Source organism: Euprymna scolopes, chromosome 39 (genome assembly GCF_053919585.1).
Source record: "Euprymna scolopes isolate OS-2025 chromosome 39, ASM5391958v1, whole genome shotgun sequence".
NCBI lineage: Eukaryota > Metazoa > Mollusca > Cephalopoda > Sepiida > Sepiolidae > Euprymna > Euprymna scolopes.
Window position 1 is genome coordinate 72,662,601 of NC_136520.1, and position 25,964 is coordinate 72,688,564.

The window sequence follows — 25,964 nt, forward strand, 5'->3', positions numbered from 1 at the left end:
GAGAGAGAGAAAGAAGGAGAGAGAGAGAGAAAGGAGAGAGAGAGAGAAAGAAGGAGAGAGAGAGAGAAAGAAGGAGAGAGAGAGAGAAAGAAGGAGAGAGAGAGAGAAAGAAGGAGAGAGAGAGAGAAAGGAGAGAGAGAGAAAGAAGGAGAGAGAGAGAAAGAAGGAGAGAGAGAGAGAAAGAAGGAGAGAGAGAGAGAAAGAAGGAGAGAGAGAGAGAAAGAAGGAGAGAGAGAGAGAAAGAAGGAGAGAGAGAGAGAAAGAAGGAGAGAGAGAGAGAAAGAAGGAGAGAGAGAGAGAGAGAAAGAAGGAGAGAGAGAGAGAGAGAAAGAAGGAGAGAGAGAGAAAGAAGGAGAGAGAGAGAAAGAAGGAGAGAGAGAGAAAGAAGGAGAGAGAGAGAAACGAGAGAGAGAGAGGGATAGAGAGGAGAGAGAGGGATAGAGAGGAGAGAGGGATAGAGAGGAGAGAGGGATAGAGAGGAGAGAGAGAGAGAGAGAGAGGAGAGAGAGAGAGAACGAAAAGGTATGTGGGGAGAGAATCAAATGAGGGAGGATTGAAACTAAACACAAAATATATTTAAAAAATAAAGAAAAAATTGCCATAAAAATATGGCAGACTATAACCATCTTGACATACCTAAACACAAGAGACATGAGATTTAATTAAGACATGCGCCTGCTTAAAGCTCAGCAAACACTGGATAAGCAAGTAGACAGGTGGGTGGAACTACAACTTGTGAGTCAAACAAAAATAAAAATAAAAGAGAAAAAACAAGAATTACTCTCCACCTCAAAAAGTTTGATTCAAACACCTGTAAAAAAAAAAAAAAAAAAAAAATATCCATTTTGACTTCAAACCTTTGAGAGAATATGCATATGGAAAACCATGACAGTTTTGCACTTAACAGTCAAAGGTTTTGGAAGAAGTTGAAATTGCAAAAATGCGAGGAATGCGAGTTGAAATTTGGAATTTCCAAAGCATCAACAGTCTGAAAATAAAGAGTCAGAACTCGGGGGGAGGGTGGGGTCAAAACTCTGGGAAAGCCACGAGTCAAAACTCTGGGAAAGCCACGAGTCAAAACTCTGGGAAAGCCACGAGTCAAAACTCTGGGAAAGCCACGAGTCAAAACTCTGGGAAAGCCACGAGTCAAAACTCTGGGAAAGCCACGAGTCAAAACTCTGGGAAAGCCACGAGTCAAAACTCTGGGAAAGCCACGAGTCAAAACTTTGGGAAAGACACAAGTCAAAACTTTGGGAAAGACACAAGTCAAAACTTTGGGAAAGACACAAGTCAAAACTTTGGGAAAGACACGAGTCAAAACTCGGGTACACCTAGGAATCGGAATCAAAACTGTTGGAATCGTATGAGTTGGAGCTAATAACTTTTAATTCTGCAATTCTGCTTAATAGTATTACACACATAACTTTGAATATAGCATTCATTTGGTTGGGAGGCACAAATTTTGTAGTTTGGGGAAATGTGGAGGTACCGCTTTGTTTCTATTGTTTACAATACGGTTCTGGCCTGGATTCCGTCTATGGTTCTTAAATAGAATGACTGAATCTGGGATAAAATCTCTCTAAAAATAGGTTGATATGCCGGGAATAGGTTGATATGCCGGGAAAAATAAAAATGAATAACTTCTATAGAGGAAATGGAGGAAACCACAATGATACACTGGTTTTGTTATATCATTGAAATTAAGCAATGTTGATTCTGGCCAGTAAGAGATGGGTAACCATTCAGGAATATCAAGCACCGTATATGGAAGGATTACGAATCCACGCACCATGCAAAAAAAAGAAAAAATAAATATAAAAATACAGCCTATTAATAAAACCTGGCAATCTACACTTGTTGACCCAGGTGAAATTTCACTATTTTCAATCACATGGTGAAGCTCTCTAGATAGAAAATATGGTTTTGTATGTATTTTATTAATGAGTAACTACTTATGGCCAGAAACCACTTGAGCATAAGTGTTAATGAGATAGATTGATAGATGAACAATTCACTGTCTGAGGAACGGTCTCTACCAAACTTTTCTGTCAATTTTTGGGCGGCAGACTTGAAGCTTGATATAGAAAATTTGGATCTGTGGAACAAATTTGATTTGGTTTTGTAGCTGGTAAAAATAGCTGCTAAGGAGTCAAAATTGAAAATAATTGCAACTTGACAGGAATAAGTTAACTTAAAGTGCTCTTATACGCATGAGTAAATATACATCATATGGTGAAGTGTTGTTTTGGTTTCGATTCTGACTGATGGCACCCATGTCATTGTTTAAAAACTTTTGAAATCACTATTATACATTGGGTACAATATAATAATAAATAGAATATTGGCTCTATTATAATAAATATGAAATCTGCATACGTTAAAATATCATATTTAAGTGTATCTTATGACCGGGCAATGCCGGGCCACCGGCTAGTATATATATATATATATATATATATATATATATTTCTATTATTTAAAAACTATACAGTAAAATGTCTTAGTTATATCAGAGTTTCATCATGACGGACAAACAGTATCTGCGGTAGAACCCGTCTTTATGGTCTACTCCAAATCGTAGAAACTTTTCTGAGATCAAAGAAATCAAGAAATAAATGATAAACAAAAAAAAAAAAAAATCAAAACAAAAACGACTATATACATACATATTTATGACGTCATAATATGACGTCATAAATATTTATGCCGTCTGTTTCCACGTGTTCGTGTGTAAGGAAAAGTAATTTATATTAGTTCTAGTAGAACTTATGATCGAGCACTTTTTGTTGATTTCTTTTTAATAAATGTTTTGATGTATATTTGTTATATTAAACAAAAAATGTTTATATACGCTCTCTTGTTATCTCTTCTCTATATAAATAAAATGAACTCATTTTTTTCCCGTGTGAGTTTGACCTTGATAGGATTGGTCAGTAGATGGTCTTCGACAAAAAAAGAAAACCGCTTTTCATCAAATGGAAATGGAATCAGGTCGTCTTTTCTAGGGCAACAATTTTATCATTCCATCCTATATATATCAGGGCTCTACGGACAAATTTATCTTTAGTTCACCTTTGACAACGAAATATTTTCGTTTACTAGCCAAATAAAAAAGTTACTAGCCAAACCCACATGATTTTTAGAATATGACATCTTCGTTCTGTGACGAGTACGTATATCAAAGATTTTTTTTGTATTTTTTTTTTTTAATAAGTGTAATTCTAAATATACGCCGAGTTTTATGTTGATACTTGAAGGTATAAACATTCGAATTTCCTCAGATATTTTTTAAAACCGCTTTTGCTAAAAAAAAAGTATATTGTTTTGTTAAACCTTTTATTGTTTTAATTATTTAACTTTTTTTTTTTAATAAAACGAACAAAGTTGAAAACATATTTTTCACTCAGTAGTGAGCTTTGCAAGAGTGTCACAGTGAAAGAAATACAATGGCCAAACAATAAGCGTTTTATTATTTCTAATCTCCACTTTGAAAAATCACTCGCAAATGCAACTGTTTCACTCGCAATGTAGAGCCCTGTATATGCACACAAAGAAACAAAATGGATCTTAAAATTAAAAAATCAGGTCTGAACTGCGATACAAATATTTTTTAATAGGTTTAAAGTTGTTTTCTTTTTACAGGCCAAAATGTCATTTTATCTATGAACAAATTGTTTGTAATTAACGTTAATAAAAATATGGTCATTCCAGTCATTCCATTTGTCAATGCGATAATTTAGTGACCGTGCAAGGTCAAGGCTCTCTTTGATCATAAAACCTCCTTGATTTAAATCCGTCTCTCGGTTGTCTATGCCAAGATAGGTGACAAGTAGCAAAATTATTTGTAAGTGTATCTTTGCTAGTTTAGTCGGATAAGCAGAATGACGATTTTCTATTTTTTTTTTTTACTTAGGAATCACCACTTATCAAGGCACGAATGTTACTCGAGGATAAAGGTTAATGAATCTAAATTGGTAGTGTAGTAATCGTTAATGGTGTAAATTGGGTAGAATTTGATCATTTACGGGGACAGCTCAACAAGAACTTGTTTACATTGGATTTGAAGGCTACCATGTTGTATTCAACCGGGAAGCAAGCCAGTGGAACAGTGTTACACAGGCGGACAGGTCTGGGGAAAAAAGCTTTGTTATATAATAAATCATGAATCCTTGTTTTAAGCAATAATTTCTCATCTTAAAAAAAAAAAAAAATCTAACAAAATATATAATAATATAGAAATACAAGTCAAATTCTAAATATTTGCTCAGATAAACCCGAACAAATGTTGCTGTAAATTCATTTGTTATTAGTTCTGAATTGACTTTGTTTTAAAACCGATTAGTAGTGGACGATTAATCAGAATCTGAAAAATTGTGTCTATTTTCTGATGCCAAAAACGATTCTTTTGTCTTTTTTTTTTTATTTGATTTTATTTAAAAGGGAAATCTTCCATTGCTGGTAATAATAATAAGATAATAAATATTTATTGATTTTAAACTACTAGTAATAGTAAAATCGATAGATCATCCGCTCACAAGTGTATTTTGACGTTTAAGAAAATATCTGCACATTTAACACGTGTTTTTACATGGTAATCTGGAAAAAATAACTTTATAGTTAAATATTTAGAGATTTATAAAGAATCGGAATCATAGTAGTAATGTTATATGGGTTAGACATCTATACCGTTATTTTTTTAGCCAGTCTGAGAAATTGTCTTCAGAGAGATGGGTTGTCGCATAACCGGACAGTGTCCTGGGGTGCTTCTTTACATTTTGGGCGGATTTGGGAGTCTATTTGTCTCCACCTGTGGTCTGATCCTGCATGAAGGATCACAACAAGTGAACAGGTGTGATTTTGTTGCTAAGCAGGTTTGTCAAAGATACGTATGTTGAGGGGGCACAAGTGCAACGAGTTCATCAGAGCACATTCCATTAAGATTCCATTTGTAAAACAGATACAGAGATGCAACATTGCGGCGATGGGGCAGGGGTTGGAGCTTAGTTGACAAAGTGGGACGCTCTCGTTCTATCAGCCATGACTGGACAGAAGCGTTAAGTAATTTTTTATTTTATTCTTAGTGTTGCCTGTAGTGACGACCGAACAATCCGCATGGAAATGTGATGCAACGGGTAAAGGTATTAAATAGAAATCAATTTTAAGTGACAGTAATTTGGAGGTTGAAGGTTCAAAATTCTGTAAAGATTCCAGAATTCAACAAGACGTGCCTGAAGAAGGCTTGAGGTTTCCTCATTGAGAATAGCATATATGCGTATGCATACACACACACACACATATATATGTGTGTGTGTGTAGTCTTGTTAGACCTCTATACCGTTATTTTTTTAGCAAGTCTGAGAAATTGTCTTCAGATAGATGGGTTGTCGCATAACCTCCTTCCAGTCGGATAACTGGACAGTGTCCTGGAGTGCTTCCTTGCATATATATATATATATATATATATATATATATATATATACATACACACACGCACACACACACACAAATGAAAAGGAAAACCTAAAATAAGATAAATGGTAATCAACGTTTCTTCCCTATTTCAGAGGACATCATCAGGATTTGGTTAAAAAATGCCGAGGAAAAAGGTTACAGAGTACATGCGAGTGAAGAGAGAAAGAATTTTAGGTTCCTTCCAACTCTGAAAAAGAATTTATAAATGTGTGTGAATACTTGATGCTTTGCTGGGGCTATCAAGGATATGTTTTTATCGTGATGCCATCACTAGATGGGTTGTCTACCATGGCTTAAGAGAGGTCCATATACCCTCAAGAGAAGGATAGACCGTGCCAGTTTCCCAACCTGGTGTTTTACCTCGCGGTACATACAGCGCCTCACCTACCCAAATGATCACCCATCTGGTACTGGCCAGGTTCGACATTGCTTAACTTCTGTGATCAGGCAAGAACTGGTTAACGTAATTATGCTGTGTATATAAATATATATATATATATATATAAAGTTGAATGTGTGTGTGTGTGTCTGGTCACGAATAGGCTCCTATATGGTTGACTATTTTAAAAAACTGATTACATATAATGATAGAAGATGTATCGAGACACAGGAATGGGTATGTTTGATCTGGCCGAACGGTGGTTCATTAAAATTGTGGGTCTGCATTCGCGCTTGGTCCACAAAGTATGGAAATAAGAAATTTAAAAATTTAAAAAAAAAAAAAAAACGTTTACAAGTGTTTTTGATATAAATGTACATAAGAATACTTTGATAAGTATGTTTTAACTTAAATAGGGAGGGTATCATAAAATTGTGGGGTCTGCGTTCATGCCTGGCCTCCATAGAATGGAAATAGGCACAAACTTTAATAAAGACTTTTCATATCTATCTGCGTAAGTATACTTTGATAATTATGTTTCAGTTTGAAGAAATATAGTATAATAAAATTATGGGGTGTTCGTTCGCACCTGACCTCCATAGAATGAAAATATGTCACAAAGTTTAACAAGGTTTTTTAATATAGATCCACAGGATATTGTGAGAAGTGTTTATGGTATAATAAATGATGGGGTTTATCTATTTTATTTTTACTTTCATCATATTTTGCTTTGGTTTTGATACTCCCAAATTCAACCCTTCCTTTTCATAACCTATCATCCTTTCATAAATAAAAGTCCATTTTCTGTAGGCTGTCTTTGAACCCAGTCAACGACGGGTACTTTTGCTAGTATATATATATATATATATATATATATATGACATACCTTCTTGTAAGATAAGAACAGGAGCCTGAATAATACAAATTTCGACACTAAATTTAGGAAAAGTTTTTCAAGGATAAATTCCTTTAAAACAAATTTAGGAAAATTAAAAATACATGAATAAATGCATCACCCGAAAAAGTGTTCGATGTCTACATGACGTTTTACATCGCATCTTTTTTTGTTTGTACATTAAGCAGTCTTCTTCGAGAACACTAGGTAAACTTGTCTGGAGGACAGAAGACACAGGAGAAAGTAACGCCAACAAACTCCAGCTCCAAACCTAGATCAGACTTGAGCTCCAGCTGTTGCAGTCGAGCCTGCTTATCTTGCCTTAGACTCGTCAGCCATGAGCGTGTCTGCAAAAAACGTGGACAAGCCCCTCCCTAGATCTTCATTCGCCATGATAATATATGGACCATATCATCTCTTAAATGTATAAAGCATTCACTAATTTATGTACTGTATATTGCAGGTACGTGCATGTGCACTGCTACACATTAGATACATTCTCATAGACAAAAGAGGTGACATACCTTCTTTTATGGTTCCCTTTGTTCTTTGGCTGTTGGAACCTGTTTGACGTTCTCTAAATGAATATATCTACATCCGAAGGAAACAGGAACACAACAGGTTATATTTTACATAACTTGAATTTGTTGATGTTCCTCGCCTCTTCGTTTGCAAACAGTTCTCTTGGTTTCTGCATCTTTCTAAAATGCATCCATTATAGCTTCCATGGACATAAAAGTGACGACCGATCATCGAGACGATCCCCAGTAAACTGACTGCTTTTCGGACAAATCTGACTCTCTGCAAAACTCTTAGATATAACAAAACTGTTTCCGTTTACCTTTTGTTTACGTAAATATTTTAATTCATGTTGACACACTGATTCCCATTAGATCACCAAAGTTAAGTAATTTTTAGCCTGGTCAGTACTAAAATGGGTGACCATTTAGAAATTCCAGGTGCTGTATGTGCTCTCCGCTTATTTCACCATTGTTTCCAGTCATCTTGCACTTCTCCTTGCCACTGGACTTAAGCAGTACCGACTCGGGAAGGATGTGGTTAGCATCTGTGCAACCTTTACCTCACAATTACACGTGCAGCTACCCTTACAGGAGTTATCCATTGTCTCTTGAGCTTGAATGGATGCATTGCATCGCATATTCTAACTGGCTTTAAACTAAATTCCAAAGTTCTTTGTTTATCATAAATACTTTAATTGGCTTTAAATATTTGAGGCATCGCAAATTCCGAATCTGTTAGTTTTAGATATTTATCTTCGAACATTTGCTATCGAAATGTTTTATACTTTGATAACAGTTCAATTGTCCATCGATAGCTGCAATTTCATGGAAACTCTAGAAATCTAGCCTATAGACCTAAAAGACTATCCTGAGGAGGGGGGGGCCCTAACATATAACAAAAAAACTTTTTTTTGATTGTGCCACAGATGATATCTCGAGTTATACCGACATGTTGAAAATTGTGATTCTGCTGTGAAGGTTGGTTAATACAAAAAGAGTTCAACGATTAAGTTTCCGATTTGGATGGAATAGACATGTCAAGATTGGTGCAAAAATGTGTCGGAAAAAGAAATGCAAAAATGGGAGTTAAGAACGGCCAACATGAAAAGAATGTTGAACCACCAAGATTGAGAAAGAAATAAAGCAAGCATTAATTAATTCAAGGAAACTTCTGACTTGTTATTTTATACATGCGGTTCCCTTTTGCAGCTACAAACAATGAAGACCAAGATAATGGGGGGAAAACAAGGTATGGTGAGCTTTATTGCATATATGTATTCACACTAGATGTATCATGATTACATACAGACAGACAAAGAGACACACGTAATGAGATATACACACGAAAGACAAAATCCCCCCCCCCCCTGCTACTGTTATGGTCCAGAGGCCGTGGGAAGAAAATGGAGATCCCGAAGTGGAAGTGAACGCAAGTCACAGCAGACATGAGTCTATGGCAGAGCGGAAACGAGTTAACCATGAAGGTTTGTGAATTTCTCCTCCTCTGTTTCCTCATCAAAGAGACTTTTGTTTTGCTTGTTTTATAAAAGAAAAAAAAAATACATATAAACTATATTTCTGCTTCCGACCTCCTCATTATTTCATATTGAATTTTTTTTTTTTACCGTCTTTTGCATGCTTGCTTCTCACTGTTTTGATTAGACTCGGGAAAATTCGATAGACGATGAAATTTGCTTACACTCAACTGGATTGGGGACCAGTCGCGTAGCCGTCTCTGGTGGTAAGTCTCCTTACCCTTCTTTAAGCCAGGTGCACGCAGAAACCCTAAGTCCGTGTGCTGGAATTAAAATTACTGCTGTGCATTTAAACTTGGACCAGGGATGTAACACTACATAAATAGACAAGACTTCAAGGCTCCAGTGGACTTCGAAGTAAAGATAAATATGATGTGATTCCACTCTTTCACAAAGTTTATCATTGGATGCAGCTGGGAATAGATTCAAAGGATGCAGAAAAACAATTGACTTACTTTTCGTATAATTGATGAGCGCTGCTAGATAGACAGCAGCATCTAGGGTGACAGTTTGGTTGACAACAAGTTGATTGGCAACGACCTTGAGGGATGAATTGACAAAATATGGTCCCCTGGATGAATAGAGGCTGAGAAAGGAATCTTCATCTCTGCTTCCACCACACGATAAAGGCACGATGAGGCTGCAGCTGTGTAAAAAAAAAAAAAAAAAAAAAAAAAAGGAAATTCATTTGATTGTAGAAAAATTTAAATCAGCATTTCCTGCTTTTGTTTCCAATTTTAGTTACACTGAGTTTTAGAAACTACTGGAGTAGAAGACTCTCTTACATCTAGGGATCACCCCTTCACAGTTGAGATCCCTATATGTAAGAGAGTCTTCTACTGCAATAGTTTTTTCCCCCAGAACTGCTAGACTTTGGAATTCCCTTCTGGGTCCCTGCTTCCCCAACTGTACTGACATGCAGAAGTTCAAGTGTAACGTGAACCGACATCTTGCTGCCCAACTCCCTACATAGTACCCCTGATGCTTATGTCCCTGATAGTAGCCCCCCCCCCCTACATCAAAGTGGCAATATGCCTTGTTTGGGGTGAAAATATAATAATAAAAAAAAATTTTTAACAGCAACGTCTTGTCCATGCTGCCATATATGGACGTGAAACTTGGCATCTCAAAATCAGCCAAGAGAGGAACTTAGACATATTTGATTCCATGCGTCTTCGAAATTCTTTTTTTTAGAAATGTCTGCGTGTGGAACACTGTTCCTAGTTGATTACAATATGGTAGCCTTCAAGTTCAATGTAAACAAATGTTGAGGCGTCCCCTTAAATAATCTAAAATCCTATCCAAGCTACACTATTAATGATTACTAAACTACGACCGTACATTCATTAAACCTTATCCTCGAATGGTCTTTAGGTCTTGATAAGTGGTGATTCCCTTGTAAAAAAAAAAAAAAATCTAGTAGGTGATGCCATTTCTCTTCCCTGCATATCTTTCCTACAGAAGAAATGTTGCGAGCCTATCTCTACTCTATCTTTAGTTTCATGGCACATTGGCTTGTTTGAGCTTCAATCTATGTCCCTCTCCCCTTCACACACTTTCTCAAACATTTGTTCCTAAATCTAAACATAAATTCAAAGAACAAAGTTTCTTTCCTAGAACTGTTCGCCTGTGGAACTCTGTTCTGCTGGTCTACTTTCCAGCCGAATACAATATGGTCATCTTCAAATCCAATGTAAACAACTTGTTGAGCCGTCCTATTAAAATCATCAAATTATACACAATTTCCACCACTGATGATCCCTGTGCTGTTGTCCCGGTGACCACTGTACACTCATTAACCCTTATCCTCAAGTGACCTCCTTTGTTAAAAAAAAAAAAAAAGAAAAAACAACGATTCTAGGGATAAAATGGAGTAATCCAACTACTAACCAAGAAGTCATAGACCGCAGTAGCCAACATTAATAATCTGTAAACGACATTTAGGCTGGGTCAGATATACCCTAAGGTTGACCCTAGAAAGAATTGTTAACAAGTGCTTGGAATATTGAAAAAAAAAAAAAGACTAAAAATGAACTGGAAGTGGACAATCTAAAAAGATTTGATTGCAACGGGAAGAAGCTGGACAGATGCTGTGTATCTTTTCGATGGTATGCTTTGACTGCCTCATGCACCTAAGGATGTAAATGTTCCTACGCTTATATAAGTCGAACTCCAAAATTGACCTATTGTGCTATGAATCATATTATGAAGATTCAATGTGTTAGCTGTTGAAATGAGTTAACATTAATGTGTGAAAATGAGTAAAAACAATGAAATTTTCTTTAATTTCAATTTGTGATTTCATTTTTTTTTAAAAAGTTATTTTTGGATCATTTATCATATTCAGTTCAACACCCATTGTACATGCTGACATATCTTGAACTATTTCTGACCAGGTTTTTATTTATCCCTCTTTATCTCAAGTCCATTTTTATCACTTCATGCCATAACTAATTTAACTTTCCCCCATGAACTGGACTTGCTGCCGTAACCGTTTTACATCAACTCAAAAACTCATCCATTCTTTCAATGTGGCCATACTAACAAAGTTTCCTGTTCTACATATATCTCCTTTTATATGACTAACAGGGAGACCCGATGTTGCTCGGACTTGAATAAGAATCAACGAATGTACCACATTCCAATCGTTATCGAAATCGGTGAAATCGAATTGATTGCCTGCTCTAGTCAGGGACCCACCACAATACGCTGGGAGGAGCTTTACATGCCTCTTGCATCTTAGTCCATAATACATTATTAAGGCTATGACAACAGCATATTCGTTTCATTGTTTTGACTCTCGAGTATATATCCGACACAGTTAATCAATCGAGAACCACCTTCTATATAAAAGCATATAAGATATCAACGAATACACACTGGAGTCAAAAAAATGAAAAGAATATGCTGTTGTCCTAGCCCTATAGTTGTAAAGATGAGCAACGAGAGTTATCCCAGAAAATCTGTTCTGGCAAAAATTTACTTTCACCATGACTAATGTTTGTGCAAAGTTAAAAAAAAAAAAAGAAAAAAAAAATCAAAAAAAAAGAAAAAAAAAATCAAAAAAAAAGAAAAAAAAAAAAAAATCAAAGGTGTGGTTCTTGATAAAAGTGCGAACAAACAAACGAGAGTGAATTACTAGGTCCAATCCCTCCTTTGTCGGGAGGGGGGGGGACCAAAAAATACAAGGGGGAGGGGGGTACATTGTACAGGTCCGCCAATCCTTTTTATAATAGATTCTTCATTAAGATATTCTTTAATTTTATTTTTTTACTGAAACGTAGAAAATCCATTAAAAAGTAAATTTCGTTTCATTTTAATGTTTGGAAAACTTACTCAAACGACATGTTGGTTTCGGTAGCTACCGAGAAAATCCAATCGAGGTTTCAAACGAAAGTTTCGGTATTAAGAATCATAGTCCCACTTTCTCTTTGCCCCATTTGTATAAAACTAAACTAAATCTAGTCCACATTACCTGCATCACAACTGGATTCCAAAATTCATAATGATCGGTTTATTAGTTAATTAATTTATAAGTGAATCCTATACACAGAAATTTATAAACGGATTACACATACATAACATTGTACAAGTGTAAAAATTAGATTAGTATTTAGCGAAAAAAAAAAGGAAATAAAATGAAACAGTGCTATGATTCCTCCTAAAGAATCGTGATGCAACGAAACAGCTATATATGAAGACACGATGATAAGGTGACCCCATTGTGTTAATGGAACTACAGACATTTTTTTAAGGTGAATTCTTTCAGACTAATGATAATAATCGATGCCTCCATTCAGTCTCGAAAAACAAAGGATACCCCCTGTAAAGGTAGCTGTGCATGAAATTGTGAGGCAAGGGTTGCACAATCTCCAACCACACCTCTCCTGAATCAGTACTATTTGAGTCCAGTGGCAAGGAGAAGTCCAGGACGACTGGAAGCAATGCCGAGATAAGCAGAGAGCACATACATCACCTAGAAGTCTCAAGTGGTCACTCATTTAGTACTGACCAGGTTCAATGTTGCTTAACTTCAGTGATCCAGCAGGAACCGGTGTGTCAATGTGATTATACCGTACTACTACTACTACTACTACTACTACTACTAAAAAACCTTTCCATCGTACAGTATATCGATACACTAAGACGTTGTATCAAAGTTTACAGTTACCCAAATGCCGAGTTCAATCCTGAACGAAGGCAGTGAAAAAGTAACATTCAAAACAGAGAATCAGCAACTATGTTCCAGAGCCTAGCTGGAGTCCGTAATAATAATAAAGGGTTGGGTTCGAGACTCTTAACAAACGGTTTCCCAGTTCGATACAAAACACCTGATGAAGGCCGGAGGGCAAAACGGCCGAAACGTTGTGACAATAACAATCAAGATGAGGAAGTCAGTCCGACAATCTCAATCAATACAATATGGTTGTCTTCAAGTCTAACGTAAAAAAGTTCTTGATGAACCATTCCATATAAGTTAACAAATTTACCGAATTGATTACTATATTGTCCAATTTCTACTGTACACTCTTTAACCTTTATCCTCGAGTGGCCTATTGGCCTTGATAATGTGGTGATGCCTGTGTAAAAAAATAAAAATAAATAAAATAAAAAAACAAAAAAAAAAACGACATTGTAACGTTTCCTCAGGAGAGAGAGGTATTTGTTTATTTCTAAAATAGATGTTCAATTAGTCATACATAGTGAAAAAAAAGGAAAAAGAAAAGAAAAAAAGGAAAAAGAAAAGAAAAAAAGGAAAAAGAAAAGAAAGGAAAAAGAAAAGAAAAAAGAGAAGAGAAAAGAAAAAAGAGAAGAGAAAAGAAAAAAGAGAAGAGAAAAGAAAAAAGAGAAGAGAAAAGAAAAAAGAGAAGAGAAAAGAGAAAAGAAAAAAGAGAGAAAAGAAAAAAAGAGAAAAAAGAAAAAAGAGAAAAAAAAAGAAAAAAGAGAAAAGAAAAGAAAAAAGAGAAAAGAAAAGAAAAAAGAGAAAAAAAAAGAAAAAAGAGAAAAGAAAAAAGAAAAAAGAAAAAAGAAAAGAAAAAAGAAAAGAAAAGAGAAAAGGAAAAAAAAGAGAAAAGGAAAAAAAGAGAAAAGGAAAAAAAAGAGAAAAGGAAAAAAAAGAGAAAAGGAAAAAAAAAGAGAAAAGGAAAAAAAAGAGAAAAGGAAAAAAAAGAGAAAAGGAAAAAAAAGAGAAAAGGAAAAAAAAGAGAAAAGGAAAAAAAGAGAAAAGGAAAAAAAAGAGAAAAGGAAAAAAAGAGAAAAGGAAAAAAGAGAGAAGGAAAAAAGAGAGAAGGAAAAAAGAGAGAAGGAAAAAAGAGAGAAGGAAAAAAGAGAGAAGGAAAAAAGAGAGAAGGAAAAAAGAGAGAAGGAAAAAAGAGAGAAGGAAAAAAAGTGGAACTATGGTACAAGGGACACAAATCTTACTTTGGCAGAGTTATGCCCCTTGCACACAAACATTTTTTTAACTAAATAAAAAGAAAAAGGAAGATTTATTGGCCATCTCTCTCTCTAAAAGTAACTCCTAAAACCAGACCTCAAAATGGTACATCAACATCACAAAACAAAAGCCAGCAAACCTTTCATTACGAAACTGACCAGACATTTTGCACAAGACTGTCTTACAAGTGACAAAGAATCCGAAAACAAGTCTGCTACATTTCCATTGAAAAAAAAAAAAAAAAAAACCCTGCAAGAATGGGCCAACCAGAGCAGCAGCGTGTCAAGTATTTTCTGGGTTAATTCATACTGTATAGATAAGGACTGGCTCTATAAACTGGCTAAAAAAAAAAAGGATCGCTTCACTATGATTAGGTAGGTACGTGCAAAATAAATAGCCAATACTCAAAATATATAAACATTTTAATCTCTTCCTTGACTTAACAATTCACCAAAAATCAGAAATTAACCAATTTTAATGAAATTTGCAGTATTTATCAAATAATGATCACGGAATATAATGAACTCATTATTTTTATTTGAATCTTAGTGGAAATCTATTATTTTGTTGAAACAAAAAACACCTTTACTAAAAGTTGTGGTTTTCAGTAAAAAAAAAAAAAAAAAAAAAATTAAAGGAATTTATTTTTGCTTTTTTAAAATGAAAATAAAGCATTGTAAAGTGTAAGGATGAAAAAAAAAAAAATTTTTTTTCAGGAACATTACGAAAAAGCCCCTAAAGTCTGCATTAATGAATTCAATATAATGCGAAGGAAAATTAATTTGTTTGTTTATTTAATTCAATATCTTAGGACTTTAACAATTGTCTTTGAAATAAACCTAGAAAACTAATATTTATCTTTCAAAGAATTTTTATAATGAATTTATTTAACTTCAAAATTTAGTTGAACTTGTCAGTTTCCAAATATCGCCGTGAAAACATTTTATAACTTTTTTTTTCACATGTACAATTACTTTTTTCCCCTTTGCAAATTAACTTTAAGTTTTAATTTTTCAAATACAATCAAAAAATAAATCAGAAACCTACAAAGAAATTATGGCAAACCGGCTTTCAAAACTATGTCCTATCATTTTTCTGCCATTTTTTTTCGTACCTATGATTAGGAGAGGACTATAATGGTTGTCCAAAATAAAGGCTTGATGATCAATGCTTTTAATATGAGTGCGGTTCTACCACACAGAAGTAAATTGTGAGCAATATACCATCCAGCTGTAGATGGAGTGTGTAAATATTTCCACTGGACGATCTATAAAAAGCAGCAAATCCTGGCAACATGTTTACCAAAAAAAAACAGTTGGAAATAAGTCATACACCATCCATTATGACTCTGCAATTCCTACAGCTATGCACTAGTGATGGGAAGATTCAATATTTTCTCCCGATTCCGATACAATCACTGATTCTGTATTAAGTTCCCAATTCCGATTTTTTATATATATCTCTAAATATTTAACTATAAAATGGTTATTCTATGCCGATTACTATAAAAAAAAAAACCCTCTTAAATATGCTTGTTTTCTCAAATGTAAAAACATTTGTGAGGAGATGATCTAGAAATTTTAGTCTTACTGGAAGTTTAAATCAATAAATATTTATTTTATTATTACTACAAGCAATGGAAAATTGTTTCTTAAACCAAAATCAAATAAAAAAGATAATTTAAGGAATTGGTTTTGGCATCGGAAAATAAGATAAAATTTTTCCGATTCCTGATTTTGCTTAATTGTCTCAACACTATGTACCTAGAAAACGGAGCTATTAAACCCGACACAGCAATATGGGGCAAGAAGGAGAAAGAAGCAACCTTAGTAGAAGTCAGTGTCTCATAATGATGCTGGATTAAACAGAGCTCAGAGAGAAAAAAACAATCTACACATATATATAAAAACGAAAATGTTTGTGTGTTTGTATGCCTCGCAAAAACTTTCAACAGAGGTGACAGATTTTCACGAGTTTGGGATCATTTTGAGGCTCGACATCTTGGACAACAAATATCGAAAAATTGGCCAAAAACATTAATTCCTTTACCCTAAACTGGATCCTTTTCTACAATGAGGGGTGGCGAAAAAATTGTTCCTTCATTTTCTCTCCTCCTGCTTCTACGATAATGACGTCATGCTTGACCTAGAAAGCATTGACGTTAGTTTAAACCACCTGCAAGTGTTTTTAAAGGTTTAATTTTATCCGTTCTCAATTGTATGTCTCTTTGGCGTAGGTAGGGGTATCATGTCAGGCTTTTTTTTTTTGCCTTAGCCTCGATGCTTCGGGTTCGAGCCTATCTTCCTACCTAAACTTTTTTTCCTCTTTTGCACCTTTTTTTTTTTTTTTTTTTAACGTTTGTTCGCTGTTTTGCTTTGTTTTGATTTTTCCAATTTTTTTTTAGCAACGTGTTTTTTTATAATATTAAAACAAGGTCACCCTCTCCTACATACACACCTCCAAACACCCAGGCAACCCCAGGTATCCCCGCTAGTGAAATACTAAAGTCTTACGAACAACATAAAAAGAAATTGGAATCTCAGGAAGATCTCCATCATTCTAGTGATTATATATAGGAACAACTGGACTCATGATAACGAATTTGAAAAAAAAATACCTTGCAAATATACCCAGTGAACCAAGTGCAAGACAGATTAAAACAAGTGCATTTAAAGGAACGGTAGCATCTTAAAAAAGATCTTTCGGCTGGAAGGTATAAATAATGCAGGTGAATGTCTAGCATCCGATAACCCCATCCCCAGCTAGAACAAAATTAAAAATAAATAAATGCATTACAAATTAACAGACGTATTTCGTTTAAAACTAAAAATTTTACTGAAAATAAAAACTCCAAACTGAATAAACACAAGTTTATCTTTATACATTAGAACCCCGTGATATGACATTAATCCATTCCGGGGTTTGGATCGTAATGCGAAATCGCCGTATGGCAGGGTCCTATCAAAATTTTAAATAGTACATATTAAAAATCAATAACAAAATATAGTACAGTATATAATACACATGTATATCTCTATATAAATAAAATGAACTCATTTTTTCTCGTCTGATTTTGACATTAATAGGATTAAAAATCAAGATATTTCATGCAAATATAATATGTACAAACGGCAGAACAATATCTGAGGTGTGTTATAGGCTTATTATTTCTCAAATTCCTCGATAATCTTAGATTTCTATACTTTTTCTGCTGAGAAGTCATGGCCAAAATCGGTTAAGATCAATGGAAGTGGTAAAATATTTTCTCTCTAATAAATTCCTCCTCCCCCTGCCACCACTTAACACCGTTTGGGGATCGTTCACAAGGAACAGTTGAGAAGAGAACACCGGTTTGGCTTCGTAGTTCTTTCATGTGAAGTTATTTAAAATCACTAAACTAAGCTGCAGTGCTCTGTGGCGTAGTGGTTAGCGTGCTGGACAATTCACATTATATTTTCACGTTCGCGCCGACCTACCGTAGTCGTTCTTTTTTTTTTTTTTTTTTTTCCTAAATAACTGGAATGGACTTTTCTTGGTGGCCGAACTGTTAACGTTGCAGATGTTTTTTTTGTTTGTTTTTTTTCACACTTTATTTTCCTACTTTTACTCATGACTCCGGGTTTGATCCTTCCTACTTACCTACCATAACATTTTTTAAAACTCCCCCCCCCCCCGTCCCGGAAACAAACACTCGGGCAACGCCGGGTACCCCCGCTAGTAATCAAATAACATTATAAATAACACCGTAAGGCGGGGTAAACGCCGTAACCAAGGGTGGGAAAAGCATTGTATTCCACATCGTAACCTGAAAAACCTGTGTCCCGGGGTTTTACTGAATTAATAAAATTAAATGGCTACTTCTTATGTTATGGTATTTCATGTGTTAACGTAACTTTGATAATTAGACACTGATTTTTTTTTTTTAGTAATAAAAACGGACAATAGCGTAAAATTAAAACTTTTTTCAGTTAAAAATATAATTATAAAATAAAATTCATAAAAAATAAAATAAAAAAAAAACAATTCTTGTCATTTCTTGACTTAAACACTCCTTAGTGAAAAAAGAAAAACACACACACACACACACAGCTGGTTATAAAAATATTCGTTTATCTTTTGCAAATATAAGCTTTAATAAACCTAATGGCATGCTAACGGGTTTTACGGTGGTGGTAGAAGAAGGTGTTGTTAGCACCTCTCGTGTCGCTGCCTTGACTCTCTCCCCTCTTCATCTGTCTCCATGTATCACTTTTTATTTGGTTCAGATGATGATCACATTCAGATCTGTATTATTTCATAAAAATGTAGTTACTCGCTGACCAGAAATTTTGCATCTTAAAATTTGACCTCGCTTTAAGGTCATTTCCTGAGCCCTGTATAGACTTGTGACCGACTTTTTTGTTTGCCATCACTTGACCACACAAAGACCCAACATGTGACCTTTGGTTATGTTTTCTGGCCAAATTTATTGTTTAATGTCACTCCTCGGGAATCTGGATTATGCAACACAATCTTAATAGTCGCTGGATAACAGGTAGTCATTTGGTTGATAAATAAAATTAAGTTTGATTTATAAAATTTTTTTTGAAGTTTTTGCCATTCAGTTTTTCAAATTTCGATAATATATTCGAGAAATTTAACTCATTAAATTTATTTAAATATTTTAAAAGATCAAAAGCAAATAAGATGAAACTATTTTAGATTAAGGGGAAAAATGGTCAAGATGTTTTGATCGAGAATTTCTGAAGAAAATCATTTTTACAAGCCTTTATCCCTATTTATCCCTCAAGTAAGACACAAGCTTGGTTTTCAATGCGAGAAGAATCTCCATCACCACGAAAAAAAGAGGCCTATTCTTACTTTAAGATTGTAACTTGCCATATCAAACGAGACAAATGATGGGAAATATATTGATTTTAACTTTTTATGAACAATGAAGCAAGGAACCATATTTAAAAAAAAAAAAAACTACGAAATGGAAACAATATTAATAAACACCAACCTGAAAAACCTGTTAAGAAACAATATTAATAAGCAAGAATTGACTTCATTTTTGATACTGGTACAGTTTATTGCACCAAATAAAACCGACATTTTCTTTGGCATTTTCTGACCGTTTACGTAAAGAGCCGAAAAAAGAAAAAAAGGAAAAGAGAAGGAAAAGAGAAAAAGAGAAAAAAAGAGAAAAGAAAGAGAAAAAGAGAAGAGAAAAGAAAGAGAAAAAAAGAAAAAAGAGAAAAAGAGAAGAGTAAAGAAAGAAGAGAAAAAGAGAAAGAGAAAACGAAAGAGAAAGAGAAAACGAAAGAGAAAGAAAAAAAAGAGAAAGAAAAAAAAGAGAAAGAAAAAAAAGAGAAAGAAAAAAAAGAGAAAGAAAAAAAAGAGAAAGAAAAAAAAGAGAAAGAAAAAAAAGAGAAAGAAAAAAAAGAGAAAGAAAAAAAAGAGAAAGAAAAAAAAGAGAAAGAAAAAAAAGAGAAAGAAAAAAAAAGAGAAAGAAAAAAAAGAGAAAGAAAAAAAAGAGAAAGAAAAAAAAGAGAAAGAAAAAAAAGAGAAAGAAAAAAAAGAGAAAGAAAAAAAAGAGAAAGAAAAAAAAGAGAAAGAAAAAAAGAGAAAGAAAAAAAGAAAAAAGAGACAGAAAAAGACAAAGGAAAAGAAATAAAAGAGAAGGAAATACCAAGAAAAAGATAGAAAAAGAAAGAAAAAAGAGAAAGAAAAAAGAGAAAGAGAAAAAAATAATAAAAAATAAGAAAAAGAGAGAAAGAGAAAATGAAAGAAAAATAAAGAGAAAATGATAGAAAAATAAAGAGAAAATGATAGAAAAATAAAGAGAAAATGATAGAAAAATAAAGAGAAAATGATAGAAAAATAAAGAGAAAATGATAGAAAAATAAAGAGAAAATGATAGAAAAATAAAGAGAAAATGATAGAAAAATAAAGAGAAAATGATAGAAAAATAGAGAGAAAATGATAGAAAAATAGAGAGAAAATGATAGAAAAATAGAGAGAAAATGATAGAAAAAGAGAGAAACTGAAAGAAAAAGAGAGAAAATGAAAGAAAAAGAGAGAAAATGAAAGAAAAAGAGAGAAAATGAAAGAAAAAGAGAGACAATGAAAGAAAAAGAGAGACAATGAAAGAAAAAGAGAGACAATGAAAGAAAAAGAGAGACAATGAAAGAAAAAGAGAGACAATGAAAGAAAAAGAGAGACAATGAAAGAAAAAGAGAGACAATGAAAGAAAAAGAGAAAATGAAAGAAAAAGAGAAAATGAAAGAAAAAGAGAAAATGAACGAAAAAGAGAAAATGAACGAAAAAGAGAAAATGAACGAAAAAGAGAAAATGAACGAAAAAGAGAAAATGAACGAAAAAGAGAAAATGAACGAAAAAGAGAAAATGAAAGAAAAAGAGAAAATGAAAGAAAAAGAGAAAATGAAAGAAAAAGAGAAAATGAAAGAAAAAGAGAAAATGAAAGAAAAAGAGAAAATGAAAGAAAAAGAGAAAATGAAAGAAAAAGAGAAAATGAAAGAAAAAGAGAAAATGAAAGAAAAAGAGAAAATGAAAGAAAAAGAGAAAATGAAAGAAAAAGAGAAAATGAAAGAAAAAGAAAATGAAAGACAAAGAAAATGAAAGAAAAAGAGAAAATGAAAAGAGAGAAAATGAAAAAGAGAACATGAAAAAGAGAACATGAAAAAGAGAAAATGAAAAAGAGAAAATGAAAAAGGGAAAATGAAAAAGGGAAAATGAAAAAGGGAAAATGAAAAAGAGAAAAAGGGAAAGAGAAAGAGAAAAATGAAAAGAGAAAGAGAAATATGAAAAGAGAAAGAGAAAAAGGAAAAGAGAAAGTGTAAAAGAGAAAGTGTAAAAGAGAAAGTGTAAAAGAGAAAGTGTAAAAGAGAAAGAGGAGAAGAGAAAGAGGAGAAGAGAAAGAGGAGAAAAGAAAGAGGAGAAGAGAAAGAGGAGAAGAGAAAAAGGAGAAGAGAAAAAGGAGAAGAGAAAAAGGAGAAGAGAAAAAGGAGAAGAGAAAAAGGAGAAGAGAAAAAGGAGAAGAGAAAAAGAAGAGAAAAAGGAGAAGAGAAAAAGGAGAAGAGAAAAAGGAGAAGAGAAAAAGAAAAAAGGAAAGAGAAAAAGAAAAAGAAAAGAGAAAGAAAAAGAGAGAGAGAAAAAAAAAAAACGAATCAAAATCAACCAAGGTCCAAATCAAAACCAGGCGGCCTTGCAACAATATAAAATTTATTTTTTCTTTATATATAGAATACTACTCACACGCGACAGTACGCTGTGCTGCCACAAGGTTACCATTCACCCATGCATGAAGTTTTGTCCCATCTCGGCTAATCTCTTTCTCTTAGACAAGGTCTAAAAAATAACTCTCAAATCTAATAGATCCCACAACATCAACCAAGCTCCAACCCCTGTCCTATCGCTGCAATGTCGCACCTGTATGCCTGTTTTACAAGTACTTTAATAGAATGTGCTCTGACAAACTCGTAGCACTTATGCTCAACGTAAATACCCTAGACAAACCAGACAAGCAGCAAAATCTCACTTCTTCACTGTAAAAAATAAATTTTAACAAAAGTAAAAAGGAAAATGGGATAAAAAATAAAAAATCATTGAAATTTTAATCGTCAAAAAATATCTAAAAGTAACATTAAGTTGTCACTCGTTCGGGTCGTTTTTTTATTTTGTTAACAGAAACTTGCAAAATATGCACTGTTGTAGAATGGGACACTAATTTGAATTTTGTTTTCACAAAATCTGACAAAGAGGTAATTTCAATTTAAAAAAATATCTTTACGTGGAAAAACAACTGAATTTTTTTATATTTTATATTTATCAAACGGGGGTTAAAGCTTAAAAGAAAATGTTAAAAAAAAAATTTAAGATTGTTTTACATAGCTGAGAAAGTTGTCGTCGTAACTTAATAAAAAAAAATTCTTTATGTGGGTGTGTTTTCAAAATTAACGAAATCCCCAATATATTAGATTCCAAAAGTCAATTAAGTTCTTTGATTCGAAATACAATAAAACTAAAATATATCCTGGAGAATACGTCTACAAATATATATATATATATATATATATATATATATATATATATATATATATATAACACGATTAAACTAATTCACTTTATGTATGCCTCCCGGACATTCATAGATATCAATAGACATCACCATTGAAGAAAAGCGCACAGACTATTTTTACTATTTTCCTTCGTTTTAACACCATGCGATGAAGAAAAAAGAAAAATATATATTTTGATGAAATAATAAATAATAATGCTGAAAAATTTTGATTTCAAACAATATAGTATTTGTTAATTTATATAAAAAAGAAATTGTTGCGATGTATTTGGCTTATAAGCATAAAACATGCATATTTCCATTTTAAACAACATTTATATCACGGAAACAGAATCTAATTAAATATTTTTTCTACGCAGTCAATACAGAAATTATTGACTTGATAATAAAACATATTTTCTTAATTAAAAAGGCCACACATGATTTTTAAAAATTGAAATGCCTTTTAATAAGATTTTGTAAAAGAAAATTCATTAATAAAATAGTGTCACAATCACTAACTTCTTACTAAAATCAAACGAAAAGAACCTACAAAGTGTCGATGAGAAAAAAAAGAGATACTGATAATATTAAACCTTTAATTCGAGGCAAGACAAGTTATCTCCCTTGACATGAAAATCTTATCGAAAACAAATCAAATGAAAGAGTTAAAAGTTAAAAAAAAAAAAAAAAATACAATTAATAAAAGAAATGGATACAGTTGTGATTACCAATATCTATTCCGGAAGAAAAAAGCATTTTACAAATCTTTATAAATCTCCACACACTCCTCAAGTTAGACAAAATGTCAACTTTTAATTTTGGATACGGGGGAAAAAGTAATTAGAAAATTTCCCAATTGTAAAAAGAATTTAAGAAAAAGCAATTTATACGGAATCGTTCAGGGGAGATTACTCTTTTTTTAGAATTATACAATCGAGAATTACTTCCCTTGAAAACGAACTTCAACAAATAATTTAAATAAAAAATATTACGCGATGTCAGTTAAAAATGAGGCTAAAGTTTTGCTATGGAAAAAAAACAAAACAAAAAAAAACAAAAGAAAACCCCAATTGAACTACGTTTAAAAGCCACACGTACAGACTTTTCTCTACACGCAAACCATGACTAAAATATTCAAAATAACATAGTATTTGAAATTCAAATAAAATCCGATACATTGATTTATACGAGAATTGGATGCACCTTCTCTAAATGATGTTGCATACTCCATCACGCCAAATGAATTCTTATCCTGGAATCCAGCAAGACCAAGAGAAAAATATAATATAACATATTTCACTGGTAAATAAGTGAGAAAAATTAATATTCCTAACTTTTTGATTAACTCAACATTTGAGAGATAAAAGAAAACTGCAATGCAATTTTTTTTTTTTTTTGTATTTCTTTGCCTCTTTTTCGAATCTATGTGAATAGCAAACACAAAGCAGAATTCTATTTTCTGAATGCAAAGAAAATGCGGAATTTATTTTTCCCAATTAAAAAATATACATTATTTCACTTAAAAAAAAAAAAAAAAAAAAAATCAGAGGCATTGATTAAACAAAAATAGGCAAATTTTGTAAAAGACAATTTATGACGCTAAATAATCAATCGAACAGTGAAAACTCATGTCCAGAAATTGTCGAAGCAGTTTACGAAAAAAATAAAAAATAAATAAAAAAATAAAAATAAAAATATATATATATATATATATATATATATATATATATATATATATATAGAGAGAGAGAGAGAGAGAGAGAGAGTAAAAAGTACTATTAATTCCTCGAAGTTGCGTTATTCGAAATTCTCGTATGAAAAACAAACGAATCTCTTAGTAAAATGTGGTCTCCCTTAGACTAATGACGAGTTATGCAAAAGCACCTGTTTATGTTAATGTTAATAGCGTATCTTGCATTTTTTACTTGTATATTGAAACAAATAGCTTTGAACAATATTCAACTTTATTTACAAAAACAGCATGAATTTTTATTTAAAAACAAAACGCTAAGAGACAATCCTATCGAAAACTTGGGGGACAAAATTGTTCTCGAATATAAATAATACGATTAATCACAATGTAGTATCTGGCTACACTTACTTCACCTTTTCTGTCCTTAGTCAGTGAAGAAGAAATCCTTCATGACTGAGACAATCTAAATTTTTTGTTACCATCCAGAGTGCCCCTTTTTGGAGAGCTGGATTTCCCCCACATTAAAAGCCGACCTTGTGGCTGCCGGTGCTGCTGCTGCTGCCCTCGTGAGAAAGCAAGTAAATAGGAACAATACGATAAAATACTTCGCTTTTCTCGACGTTGTCTTTTGAACTAAAAAAAATGTTTTTGTAAATAAAGTTTAATATTGTTGAACTCTCAGAAAAAAATGTGTTTTTGCCTTTTTTTTAAATAAAAATTTGTTTTTATGTTTATACATGTGCCTAAATCAAAACGCGGATTTCATCAATAAAGCTTCTTTCTTAGAACTGCACGCCTGTGGAACTCTGTTCCGTCTGCCTGCTTCCCTCCGGACTACAACTTGGATGTCTTCAAGTCTAATGTTAAAAAATTCCTAATGAACCGCCCCCCCCCCTAATTAAACACTTCATCAAATCTCCTCACTAACGTAATGTACTTGCAATAACCCTTATCCCTGAGTGGCTTCCGGGCCTTGATAAGTGGTGATCACTGTGTAAAAAAAAAAAAAAAAAATACATTTTTTCTTTTTTACATAATTGAAGAAAAAATTTGTTACATACAATCGGAGTTATCTCCCTTCAATATTTAACAAGTTACCCATTTTTTTTTTTTTTTTTTAATCATTCATTCTTTTGGCGCTTATCAGTAGGGCTATGACAACAGCATATTCTTTTCATTCTTTGTGTGTATCCCTTGATATCTTATATGTTTTTATATAGACGGATGTGGTTCTCGGTTGATTAAGTGTGTCTAACTGTGTCGGATATATACCCGAGAGTCAAAAGAATATTCTGTTGTCACTTATGAAACAGAAGACAATAATCCAAGGGGAATAACTAGTTTACGAAAAGGAAACACCGTAAACTAAAACATCATGGAAATTGCTGAAGCGATTTACAAAAAACAATTAACGAAGTGAAAATGAAATAATGGTCAGTTAGTCATGGGGCATTATATATATATATATATATATATATATATATATATATATATATATATATATATATATATATATATATATACATACATACACACACACACACGCAGCGCAGCTCTAATTAAATTAGGCCTCGTTTCTGAGTGTTTTGTCTGAATGAAATGAAATGAAACTTTGGTCATAACTAGTTTATTATATTCAAAACATGACATCAAAACACTAGGGTATTTGGCCTTTTTTCTTCGTTCTACAGCATATGTTCTAGATGGCCTCCATTTAGCTTTTGTTTTTTTTTGGGGGGAGGGGGTCACCCTGAAAGAGAAAGAGTGTGTGTGTGTGTGTTTTTTTTTCTATGGACTCCAAAACGGCTGGGCCGATTTAAAAAAATTTTTTATTTACAAATTTTTTACTTTTGTTCAAATGTACTTTGTGTGTCTGGGAGTGTTCTTAGATTTTGTATCAGAATGCCCTCGAAAAGTATCAAAAATCGGCAATTAAAAAAGGAATAGTTCGATTTCGATCAAAGTTAACACTT

The 25,964-nt window shown here is 33.0% G+C and overlaps 1 protein-coding gene across 1 annotated transcript in view; it reads right to left on the reverse strand.

The window, feature by feature from the left end:
• The window catches only part of LOC145263864 (polycystin-1-like protein 1), an 842,774-nt gene that overhangs the window by 612,118 nt on the left and 204,692 nt on the right, over positions 1 to 25,964 (reverse strand). The window contains exon 4 of the mRNA XM_080120938.1: positions 9,258 to 9,448. Coding sequence (XP_079977064.1) covers positions 9,258 to 9,448 — 191 coding nt within the window. The remainder of the gene's footprint in view (positions 1 to 9,257; positions 9,449 to 25,964) is intronic.